Source organism: Eumetopias jubatus, unplaced genomic scaffold, assembly GCF_037043125.1.
Source record: "Eumetopias jubatus isolate StellerSeaLion01/CBP00866 unplaced genomic scaffold, mEumJub1_p1.0 scaffold_6, whole genome shotgun sequence".
Lineage (NCBI taxonomy): Eukaryota > Metazoa > Chordata > Mammalia > Carnivora > Otariidae > Eumetopias > Eumetopias jubatus.
The window spans coordinates 74089647-74102687 of NW_028274812.1; the positions used below are offsets into that span (position 1 = coordinate 74089647).

The 13041-nt window shown below is 37.3% G+C and overlaps 1 protein-coding gene across 2 annotated transcripts in view; it reads left to right on the plus strand.

Moving 5' to 3' along the window:
• Nucleotides 1–13041, plus strand: part of CEP162 (centrosomal protein 162) — a 98944-nt gene that overhangs the window by 47528 nt on the left and 38375 nt on the right. For both annotated transcript variants that reach the window (XM_028108126.2, XM_088023920.1), the window contains 6 exons: nucleotides 4397–4530; nucleotides 4781–5008; nucleotides 5543–5683; nucleotides 7799–7911; nucleotides 10248–10353; nucleotides 12813–12939. In XM_028108126.2, the coding sequence (XP_027963927.1) occupies nucleotides 4397–4530; nucleotides 4781–5008; nucleotides 5543–5683; nucleotides 7799–7911; nucleotides 10248–10353; nucleotides 12813–12939 (849 nt within the window). The remainder of the gene's footprint in view (nucleotides 1–4396; nucleotides 4531–4780; nucleotides 5009–5542; nucleotides 5684–7798; nucleotides 7912–10247; nucleotides 10354–12812; nucleotides 12940–13041) is intronic.

Consider the following 13041-nt stretch of genomic DNA (forward strand, 5'->3'; position numbering starts at 1 on the left):
AAGGATTGGCTCCAGATAGAGGCGTGGACAATTCATCTGTGCAAGCAGATGGGAAAGGGGAGGACGTGACACAGATATGGTGGGTGGGTAGACGTGGTGAAAGAATGTGGATGATTTCTTCTGATTGCTTCCATTTTCTCTGAGAAATAAAACATAGTATCATTAGCTGGCATTGAGGATGGGGTAGGAGTGTTAGAGGAGAGAAGAGAAGAGATGAAATAGCCATCCTGGAGGACTAGATTGCCCGCAGCAGAGTCTTCTTGAAGTTAGTGATTATGGATTTAAATTGATACCGGGCAACGTATTGTGTGTGTGTGTGTGTGTGTGTGTGTGTGTGTGCATGTCCACATTTTGCTACATGATTGCAGGTGTTGGGTAGTTGTATAGTTGGATTTACCAAGAAGAGTGGTTTTTGCCAAATGAGTGCAGTGAACTGAGAGGAGCAAGAAGAGAGCTAATGGTGTAGGTGGACTTCAAATTGAGTAAGGAAGAAAGGACATCAAGTGGTGTCATACAGTATGAAACAGGTAGGATTGACCGTCTATGAGTACTGTTGGGGTTAAAGGATTGATGGAATCCAAATACCAGAGGGCATGAAGTGGGAGCTAGGATTGATAGAGAAGAAATGCCTAAGACTGAGATTAGAAGTGATTGTGTTACTAGTAGAGAAACGGCCTAGAGTATACCAATGGAAGTAAGTAGCTGAGGTGGAGAGGTTAAGTGGACCCAAGAGCCAAGGGTTGAAAGGATCACTGTGAGTATATTGAAATTACTAAGAATGAAGACCGAAGTAATGTCACAGTGGGTGGAAAAGAAACGAGGGGCGTGATTGAGAGGTTGATAGAGGAAACCAACAATACCTTTATGAGTATTTTTTCCTGTTTCAAAATTTTATGGTATTTGTGACTACCAAAATAAAAATAAAACAGTAGAATTTATATTAAAGTACAATGATAAACCTTGACTGTCCATTTTCATACTAAGTTACTTTTTTTCATTAGACTTATTATGATTTTTTAAATCTCTTTTTATTGTAAAATTCCCCCAGAGCAATTTTAGTTTTATTCAGAAGAATTTTAATTCCTTTGGGATTGTTGTTACTTGTCACAGGTTGGGTTCTCCAACAAGCGGACTCTGAGAGACAGATTAGTGTTCAGAAAGTCTAGAGAATGCACTTGGAATAAACCTTAGGATGAAAAAGAAGCCAGGTGCTGGGGCTTACTCAGAGTTTCTCTTTTTCATGTAACAAGAAGGCAGGAATAGGCAGTTCAGACCTGGTACCACTGTGCAAAGAGCCAGATCCCTTCTTCTTTCCTGCTGCAAAATCCTTTATCTGTGACTTTTGTCTTCATTATAACAAGGTGGCTATTTCAGCCTCCAGGCTGGGTCAGGAGGAAAGGTAAAAAGTAAAAGGTCCATGCCAGTTAAATCATCGACTTCTTCATCAGGGAAGTAGTGACTTTTCTGGAAACACCATGTAAGAAACTTTTGCTTTCATCTTATTAGCCTGAATTTTGATCTCATGGCCACCCTCAGTTGCCTGGAGTCCAGGGAGATGAGTATTTTCAGCTGGGTACATTGCTGCCCAGGGCAAAATTAATAGGGAGGTTTCTATTAATAGGAAAGAGGAGATTGGCAATTAGCAGTACCTGCTGTGTGGTTGTTTTCCTTTTTATTTTAAATTAATTTTCTTTGCCTATTACGTTTTTATTTTTAGACTAATAACTTCTTTTTTTTTTAAGATTTATTTGAGAGAGAGAGAACACAAGAGCACAGCTTGGGGAGAGGGGCAGAGGGAAAAGCAGAGTCCCCACTGAGCAGGGAGCCCAACGCTGGGCTCGATCCCAGGACCCCGAGATCATGACCTGAGCCAAAGGCAGACGCTTAACCAACTGAGCCACCCAGGTACCCCTAGACTAATAAGTTTCTTGTCAAAAAAGGAATAGTTGCTCATTACTTAAATTTAAAAATACAGAAAAGTAAAAAGAAAGCAATCATTTAGCAAGAAGCAATGGGTGTCACACTGAGTGAGCATCATTTCATGCTTCTCATGTGTATGTCCTTATACAGATAGAAGGAAGCATAGATGGTGGATGGAAGGAGAGAGGCAGACATATGGCTAAATGGACAAAACATTTTATAAGAACAGGATCACTCTTTGCAAGTTTTTTTTTTAAATATTATTTTTGAGAGAGTGCATGAGTGGGGAAGAGGGGCAGAGGGAGAGAGAGGGAGAGACTCCCAAGCGGGGAGCCCAACTTGGGTCTCGCACCCATGATCAAGAGTCGGACGTGATGCTCAACCAACTGAGCCTCCCAGATGCCCCTACAGGTTCTTTTAAATAAAACATTAGATTTAGTTTTTCTTAAATCTGTAAGAAAAAGAAACTTCATCCTAAGAAATATTATATCCCAAAAGAACCCTTTAAGAAAACAGATTTTGAAAACCACTCAAAAAATTGCCAGAATCATGCTGCTTTTAACTGCATTTTCAACTTTATACGTTATCAGTTTTCCCTTCTGTGAAATATAAGGTAGTAAAACTCTTATATCCCCCACTCACATTCCTTTTACTCATTTTTGTTGATTTCATTTTTCCTTGTTCAAGTTTATTTATTATATTTTATCCTGCAACCTTAATTCCCCTCAGCTTTTGAATTTAGGTCTTCGTTCTGATTATTAAAGAGATGGAATGCTTTTCACAGATCCCTTAGCCATAGCTTCTCCATTGTGGAATTATTTTGATTGGCTTATTTTTTGACTAAATTTTCTTAATCCATTGTTTTTTCAAGAAGGGTTCATGAGGTCCAAATTCTGCAATGTTTTCATATTTAAGTTTTCTATCCAGGCAAATTTTCTTCATGTATAAAGGAAAAAGATACTGTCTATGTATTATTACTAAAAATAATTTCTTAGAGAAATCAAAATTAAGAATTCAAGAAGAGAGAATTCTGGTATGAAAGCATTGGCTGACTACAACTTGAATAAGAACCACCTGCCACCCTTAGCTGCCACTTCCTGGGGAGAATGACAGTGCTAGCAGATCACACCTCATTCACTGGCCACATTAATGGATCTCCAGTGACTTGGAAGGATGAATGCCAGCTTTTACAATGACTGTTTCTTTTTGAACACTTTAAGTTCTCCAGAAAACCTTCTACACGGAATAGTCCAATTACATATGACTACTACTCTGTAAAGAAAACCACTGAATGCCTGCAAAAAAGATTAGAAAGAAATCTTACTTGTTTCTTTTTTTGACTTTTCTGTATTTTCCAAATCTTTAATAACCATGTATTTTTTCACTTTTAATGAAAAAGTAAACTTTACACTTAAAAGTTAGCATCTTGAAGAAATTATATTTAAAAATATAAATTTCAAATTCTTCATTTACCTCTAAGGCAGATAAATGAATGTTTACTGACTGTTCAGCTTGTAGTATTTGAATATGGGCCTCAAGATCTCTTCAAGGTATTTCTCATAAACATTCTTTTTATTGTTTACTGAGTAATTAATTGGCCTTAGAATTATTCCTACTGTTTGGGGATTTATGAGGTACCTTAAAAGCTGAAAATTTGACCAGAACATACATTAATCACATTTTTTTAATCCAATATAATTATCAGGGTTTTATAGCAGTATTATAATTTTACTTTTCTTTTTTTTAAGATTTTATTTATTTATTTGAGAGACAGAGAATGAGAGAGATAGAGAGCACGAGAGGGAAGAGGGTCAGAGGGAGAAGCAGACTCCCTGCTGAATAGGGAGCCCGATGTGGGACTCGATCCGGGGACTCCAGGATCATGACCTGAGCCGAAGGCAGTCGCTTTAACCAACTGAGCCACCCAGGCGCCCTATAATTTTACTTTTAAGTCAGATTTAGACTAGCTGTTATAAAGTTTCCGTGCAATTTATATTATTCCTCTGATACTATATCTTGATACACATTATTTATGAAAAGTGTGCTTTGAAAGCACCCTTAATTTGAACTGAAGTGCTTCGTAAAGTTAATCAGCTTCTCTTTGATTCATCACTTGGATATTCTTATTTGTTATTGCTGTGACTGACTATTTTAAAGAATAGTATTTGAAATTAGTAAGGCCTGAAATTATCCCTGTCCACCCACATTCTCCTCACATTTTTTTAGCTCCGTTTATCATTTGATATGACTCTTGGGTCAGTTAGCCTTCTCTGTCAGATTGAGTGAAATGTTGATTATGGGCAGCAGTTCTGACTGCAGTGAAACAGCCGTGTTACAGTTAGACCCCTGCCTCTTTCCAGACCCTCTTCTATCCTACTTTCCCATTGTATTAGTGCTTATTGTTACATGATTGCTGAATACACAGTCAACTTTGTTTGCATTTGTGGTGCTTCTGTCCTTTGTTTACAATATTTAGAAATCTTATCGGGAACAAAAGTCATCAAGCCTGCAGCTTTGGGTAAAGCAGCTCCCAAAACTGAAAGTTGCCCGGCTACTCCTAAGAAGGCTGAAGATTCTACAGAAACTGATTACTGTGTTCAGTTTCAGAATGTAAGTATTGAATTTCAAAATCACATTCATAATTTTTTCTGTTTTATAATATTAAAACTAATAAATAATGAAATTTGTTTTGCATCAAGCATGATGTGCTAATCTTACTGAAAATTTATTGATTTCTTTCCATAGCAGAACATTGTTAACCATGTCATTTTTATTCATTGTGTTTTTTTTTTTCCTAACCACCTGTGTTCAAACCTAGTATGTAAATATACTATAATGAAGTAATGCTTCTCCTTAAAAGGATTCTTCAGGATACCATGGTGAGAACAAGGAGACCGAGTTAATTATGTTTAAAAGAGTTCAGGAAGCAGAGGAAAAATGGAGGGGTGCACAAGCCCTAATTGAGCAAATTAAAGTTACATTCTCAGAAAAAGAGAGAGAGCTAGAAAATAAGATGGAAGAACTAAAGAGACAACAGGAAAAGGAACTCTTCAGACTGAACCAAGACAATTACATTCTTCAAGCCAAGGTACTAGACACATTGTCCTGTTTCTCCTTTTATTGATTAAAAAGAACTTGTACTCCCTGCAAAAATGCGTTGTCATCCTTTGTTTCTGGGACTGTTTTGACCTGATGTGTTTGCTGTATAAAATATGAACATGGTTGCCAAGACTGCCTCCTCACAACAGAGCCTAAATCGAACCCACTGGGAAAAAATCAAAATTTAAATTGGCTCATTTTGGTATTTTTCTTCTGTTAGCAGTCCTTTTTGAAAACAAATCCCTTAGTTCACTATGACCTTCAAAGAAGACAGTTTCAGAAAGAACTGCTATAGAAGGCCTAGATTCAGAGAATGACACTCTGTAGCATTTCTGAGTTACTCTCATCACCAGAACCATCAGCACAAAACGTCACATTGTAATGATTTAGCTAGTTGGTGTTAATTCCATTGTAGTTATAGGACAGTTTTAGATCTATGCACCTTGAGTTTTCTGTTATTCTTCTCATCTCTCACTTCATCATCTCCTTTCCTAAATAAAATAATGTCTGTATTTTCTCAAAGTTAAGTAGCTTTGAAGAAACAAACAAAAAGCAGAGATGGTTACATTTTGGAGAAACAGCTGATACTGTCACTGAAGAAAAATTGAAGCAAATTCAAAAAGAAATACAGGAACAAGAGACGCTTCTTCAAGGATATCAACAGGTGTGGTGATTTTTCAGCACTTTGTGAATTTGTTCTTGAGATCCTTTGATTATAAAAAGTAAGGCATATTAAAATATTTCTGTGCTTATGTAGCGGGTAACAGGAATTCTGGCAAAAATGATTAATAATTTGACTAGTCTGAACATTTTTCATAGGCATGTAATTAAGCTGGTTAAGAGCATGGGGACACTGGGGAGGGTATGTATTGTGGTGAGCACTGTGTATTGTGTAAGCCTGATGAATCACAGACCTGTACCCCTGAAACAAATAATACATTATATGTTAATAATAATAATTAAAAAAAAGAATCCAGTGTTAGTCCTCCCTCCACCTCTTGCAGTGCAGCCTTGGGCAAATCACTTCACCTCTCTAATAAGCCAGTTTCCTCATCTCTAAGTGGGGATGGTAATAACAGTAGCTGCCTCGTATGATGGTTATGAAATTAAAATATGAAAGTGCAAAAAAAATAAAAGTGCAAACCAACCTCTTAGTACCTGGCACCCAGTAACCAATTAGTGAATGTTGCCTGTTAACTATTTTTAATAGCCGTATTCCTTAGACACTGCCCTTTTCTTCTTTAGTTTTCTGTAATGCTTTTCAGTAGATTATATTGATTAGTTTTGGTATTATATTCAGAAATACAAATCTGAAATTAATGGCCAGTGTGCTGAGAGTGAAAAAATTTGAATTAAATGAGAAAAAAATCTGTGTGTCCTACAAGAAGGCAAATATTTGCCATGTGTGATGGATTCTTGGTAATGCTGACTAGCCAGTCAGCCAGGACAGGTTTAGTGATCTCCAGCATAAAACTTCATCTTAGTTTCCTCCCCTTTTTTCCCTTACTCCCTTCCCCTTCTCTTTCTCACTCATTAATGTTTTCTCTTTTGACTTTTAAACATTAAGCCTGTCAATAATAAGCATTGTCATCTGAGGATAACCAGAGAAAGCATTGTCCTATCAGTGATACATAACTTTCCTATAGATGAACTAGTACTGATTTTGTAGGGCACACTGCCCTAGAGTTAGTGAGAACCTTCCAAATCCTTTGCCTGCCATTGTGATCTTGCTGTAGAGAACACCTGTTTCTGTTTTTTGGTGTTTTTTTTTAAGATTTATTTATTTGTTAGAGCAAGAGTATGGGGCAGGGAGGGGGGAACAGTAGAAAGAGAGGGGGAGAGAATCCCAAGCAGACTCAGTGCTGAGTATGGAGCCCAGCATGGGGCTCGATCCCCTGACCCTGAGATCACGACCTGAGCCAAAACCACGAGTTGTTCACTTAACCAGCTGCGCCACCCAGGTGCCCTGAGAGCACACATTTTTAAGGAGTATGTCACAGACCCATAAGGATGCCAACCACCTTCTCCCACAAATATAACACAAAACTTGCATATCTGTATACATTACATTGCAGGTATTTAAGCACAGACCATCTTAGCAAGCACTAGGCCAGACATGGTGAGACAGTCCATGGTTTTTATTAGGTCCTCAAAGGTCCTTGGTTTTCACCAGATTCTTAATTTTTAAAAAAGTTAATAAGCCCCAGCACCTAAGCACGGATTGGTTTGAGTCACTCTTTAGTCCAAGGCTAGGGGAGAACTGGGCCTAGTATCTGCTTTGCCTTGTCCTTACACTTTCAGAAATACCTGGTCTCTAACTCCCTGCTCACAGAAAGTTCCAGAAACAAGCATGGAAGCCCATCGTGGCTATCTATATCCAGTTACCTCATTGCAGGAAGCCAGGCTAGAATCAGAAAAAAGAGGATGCAGACAGTCCCAGTGGGCCTTTCTGCCCCTAGTCCACACAGTTAGGCTGTAGTTATTTCTGTAGCCACTCAGCCTGCTTACTCCTGTGAAATATAGCGCCTTACACTGAATTAGGATCTTGGGAATTTTTGCAACTTTGTTTTTCAAGTAAGCATTTTGGAAAGAATTGTTTTCAGGTAACAGGTTTTCTTCTGAGATGATATAAAGAGTTTTAAAAAGATTTTGCTTACTCAAAACTAAATAAACTTAAAAGACTTTGAAAACGTTTAAAGGATGTATCTGTTGTGAGCATAAATAGTTATGTAAGTACCAATGACTATTAACTAAAATGTAATTTTCTGTTTATAAAAAGGAAAATGAAAGATTGTATAATCAAGTGAAAGATCTCCAAGAACAAAACAAGAAAAATGAGGAGCGAATGTTCAAGGAAAACCAGAGTTTATTCAGTGAGTTAGCTTCCTTAAAGTAAGTTCTTTTTGAATTCGTAAAATCAAATATACGTGGACTATTTCTAAACATTTTATTGTTATATTAAAAATACATTTATTTTTACTTAGAACTGAAAAAAATTTACACTTATTTATGGTTTGTAACTTTTATAGGTTTAAGATTCAGTATATTTTTCTTTTAGTACTAAATGGCTAGTAGTACATATTTTAGTATTTTTAGCATACTCATATTTGAGTTTCACATCAGTTTTAGGAAACTGAATATACAGTATTCCTCTTGATCAGTCATTAAGCCTGAGATGCTTAGCCATTTCCTAAGGAACCATGTGATTAATCATACTAAAAATATATGTATCATATAACTATCACTTAATGTTTTAGGTCAGGTTCTGTAGAAGTAGAGCCTGAGGTAGGGATCCTTATGGAGGTGATTTCTGGGAGGATAACCCTAAGGAGAAGGGGAACAAGAGAAGCAAGATGGGATAAGGGGAGGGAAGGTAAGTAAGAACGTGGTCTTAGCCAGAGACTGGCTTTATTTATGCTGTTCTTACCAGAAAGCTCAGGAAAACAGATTCGATCACAGAGTTGGTCCCACTTGAGGCAAGGGGAGCAATCTTTTATACCCTCAAACTAGTCAGTCCCTGGGTGAGGTATGCCCCAGGAAGAGAGTGGGGGATATCCTCTAGGCCAGGGGGCAGAGGCTGCTATTTGGCTGAGGGCATTTCTCCAGAGAAGAACTTGTGAGTTGTTATTAACCAGCACTCGGCCCGGCAGGCTCAGGGAGCACCAGCACCTACTTAGGAATCCTATTTCAGACTGTAAGATCTGTAAGATCTTTTAGATAATACTACATCCAACTTTAACATATTAAGTGAAAAAGCTGAACTCATAAACATGGGCAAGCTAGGGTACTATCTTTTAGGAAATGGCTCACCAGTTATGTGTCACTTCACATAGACACCTGATCACTTAGATGGGACTGCTATTAGAAGAAGCTTCTTTGGGGGCGCCTGGGTGGCTCAGTCAGTTAAGCGTCTGCCTTTAGCTCGGTTGTGATCCCTGGGTCTTGGGATCGAGTCCTGCATCAGGCTCTCTGCTCAGCGGGGAGCCTGCTTCTCCCTTTCCCTCTCCCTGCTGTCCCCCCTGCTTGTGCTCTCTCTCCCTCTGACAGATAAATAAATAAAATCTTTTTTTTTAAGATTTTATTTATTCATCTGAGACACACACAGAGAGAGAGAGAGAGAGCATGAGCAGGGAGAGAGGGAGAGGGAGAAGCAGGTTCTTCGCTGAGCCAGGAGCCCGATGTGGGGCTCGATCCCAAGACCCTGGGATCGTGACCTGAGTCGAAGGCAGACGCTTAATGATCTGAGCCACCCAGGCGCCCCAAATAAATAAAATCTTAAAAAAAAAAAAAGAGGGCACCTGGGTGGCTCAGATGGTTAAGCGTCTGCCTTTGACTCAGGTCATGATCCCAGGGTCCTGGGATCGAGTCTCACATCAGGCTCCCTGCTCAGCGGGGAGCCTGCTTCTCCCTCTGCCACTCTCTCTCTCTCTCTGTCTCTTATGAATAAATAAATAAATAAAATCTTAAAAAAAAAAGAAGCAGCAGCAGCAGCTTCTTTGGCCTTGAATGTATGACCCCAAGAATGTATGACCCCAAGCCAGTTGTGATAATCTGCACAGTTCTGATGCATGAAAGCATTTATATCTGATTTCTTTCCAATCAAGTATGCTTCAGTAAAGCATTCTAAAATATCACATCTTATATTACATGGGTTTAAAAGAGATCTATTCCCGGATCCCAGACTGAAGCTTTAAATGCACTTTCACAATGAAATAGAGGGTTTCTTTACATTAGGATTAGATGATTTTAAATACAGTCCTAAACTCCTTGTATAATGTTTCTGGAAAACCAGAAAAATTGATTCTAACTCCAAATAATAGACTGTGTTTGGTTTTGTTTGTCATTTACCATGTGTATGATTGGTGATTTGTGTCTCTTAGAAAGGAGTCTAGAATGATGTAGCAGGGAAGATGTAACACCGCAGGAGAAATGCAGCACATCTTTCTCGTACATTGGGTTTTGTTTCTCTGAGAATTAGTAGAAGGTATTTTTATATTATAAAGAAAGCAAGACGTTAGTGTTTTGATTCTTTTAAGTTGAATAAACATCTCCCTTATACCTCTTTTACTATTTTACTATTTTAATGTTTAGACTAAATAACCTTTTTTTCTTCAGTGGCTCAAATAGTTGCAATGTCCATTAGATTTTTTTAATTTTAAGAATTGTGTATTTTGCATTGAAAGGAGTACTTTGTTTAAAAAAAATTGTTATTTTTCAAAATAAATCAGAGAACAGATGCACAAAAGTCGTTTCCTGTCTCAAGTAGTTGAAGATTCAGAGCCCACCAAAACCCAGAATTTTACAGATCTGTTAGCAGAACTACGGGTGGCACAGGTAAGTTGCATAAGTATAGTAAAGAATTTATTATTAAAATTTCCGTATGTGTAAAAAAAAATCTGTTTTTGTAATTTATGAATAGATAAAATGTTATAAATTTCATACCATTAAAAAATTTAGGTATATCTGAAATTAGCATTTAATATACATGTGACCTTAGAGAAAATGACATAATACTGGTTTTCGATTGCATCCTCTTTATTTTATTTTTTTAATTTAATTTAATTTTATTATGTTAGTCACCATACAGTACATCATTAGTTTTTTTTTCATTTTATTATGTTAATCACCATACATTACATCATTAGTTTTTGATGTAGTGTTCCATGATTCATTGTTTGCGTATAACACCCAGTGCTCCATGTATCCTCTTTATAATCCAGCCTCTCATCTAGTGATCATCAGATGGAGCCATACTGGAGGCATAACCTTACTTAGGGCAGATATACCTTATTTCAAAAATTCCTTATTAGAAATGTAAGCTAAAATAGGAAAATACTTTGAAGGTGATTATTCAGCTTAAAACGTTAAGTGGCTTTTTACCAGTCTTCAATGAACTGTGCACTTCTAGAAGGCAGAGACTATGTCTACAAATATTTGCCTCCCATGTACTTAACACAGACGTGAAGTACAATAGCAGCTCCATAACTTTTTTCTTTATTTTTATTGAATCATATTATAAAGGATATGGCTTAGAATTTTCTAAAGCGGTATTTACCAGTGGGAGATGTTTTGGAATTTGGGGCAAGTTAATTTTATTTTAAGCAGAACAGTTCCATGTACTGCACTATTTTTGTCATCCCTATCCCCAGGAAGTATGTACTCACTGCCACATTTCCGAACTTGTCCCCTGTGGGATGTAGTTAATTCTCCCCACTCCCTCCCATTAAGAACCATGGCATGAAACTAAAAAAGCCCTTCTAACCTATTTGAATGACTGTATGAATTAGAAAAATGCCAAATACGTACACTTTTTAACGAGAAATTATATAAAGTTTTGTTACGTAGAAATGTAAACATACCCTGGTTTAATAACATGTTTAGCAGGCTTTTGTGGTATATAAGATGCAGCTTCAAATATGAATCTATTTGGCAACTTTCTTCAGGTGCATGTGTGCATGTATAGCATGATTAAAGAGGTAGGGTAGTTAGGCAGATAGGTTTAGAAGAAAGAGTGAATAGTTGGACTCTCCCTAACTCCCTTGCCAGTAGGCCTCAAAAATTAGCAAGTTAAAAGAGAAATTAATATCACTGTGTTTTATGAAGGCTTGGAAAACCATAGTAAGGTTTCAAGCCAAACATCAGCTTTATTCAAATTGTTATTAGCAACCTTTTAAAAGTGCTGTTTTGAAAATATTTTCTGATAGGAAACTAAAACTTGCACTAGAAACATCAGAAAATGCTGGACAAAATAGAATAAACATCTTGTAAATGCAGAATGTAAAAGCTCTCAGGAAAGTGAGAGAACTCTCTAGGGACCAGAAATGAGGAGGGATAAAAACCTAACAGTAAACATCTGCTCCTAGGCCTTCAGTTTAGTAGCCACAGGCTGGAGCTTTAACAGCAAAGTGGAGACAGGACACCTGGAGTTCAGCTGGCCTTACCCTTCAGTACGGCAGCAGACTAGGAAAACATCCACCCACCATCACAAGGGGCTAAGATGTCAAGAAACTTTTCTGTTTTAACTGGATTGCTAGATAGGATAGGGAGAAAGTGACAACATGGTTGGATCTAGAGGGTATCATGCTAAGTGATAAGTCAAAAGAAAACAAATGCGTATGATTTCACTTACATGTGAAATAAACGAGCAAACAAAACAGACTTGTAGGTGCAGGAAACAAACTGTTGGTTACCAGAAAGGGGTGGGGGGTGTTGGAGGGCAGGTGAAATATAAATTACCAGTTATAAAATAAGACACAGGGGTGTAATGGACAGCATAGGGAATCTAGTCAATAATGTACTAACTTTGTGTGATGAGAGATCATAACTAGACTTACCATGGGGATCATTTCATAATGTATAAAAATATCAAGTCACTATGATGTGCACCTGAAACTAACAGGATATTTATTGTATGCCAGTTATACTTCAATATTTTTTTAATTAAAATCTCTTTGGCTACTGTGAGAATAGACTAGCTGCTAAAAGTGGAAGAGGCACACTAGTTAGGATGTTATTGTAGTAATCCAGGAGAAGTGAGAACAGTTCATTGGGAGGTCTTTAGGCTATGTTGAGTTAGATGATTAGAATTAATCTAGTAGGCTATGGGGAATTATTAATAATTTGGCGGGGTGGAAGAACATGATGACACCAGAACTAAATTTAGGAAAAATACTTATGTATTTATAAAAAAATACGTATGTAGAATTTACGATGGATGGGGTAAAAGAGAGCCTATACCACAATTTTTTTTGTGGCTAGAAATAATTTGCTTTTGTAACTCTATGACTATCAAGAAAGAGAAAAACAGTTTATTGGAAGACGTCAAAAGACTGAAGCAAGACAAACAAGCTCTTGAAGTAGACTTGGAAAAAATGAAGAAAGAGAGAGACCAAGCCAAAGATCAGATTGCTTATGCCACAGGTAAGACGCTGAGCTGAAACAGTTTACCTTTATACTCATAAGTGTTCTAATCTTGAATTTAAGTAACAGTTGCTATTACTACTTAAGGAATCAAAATGCTAT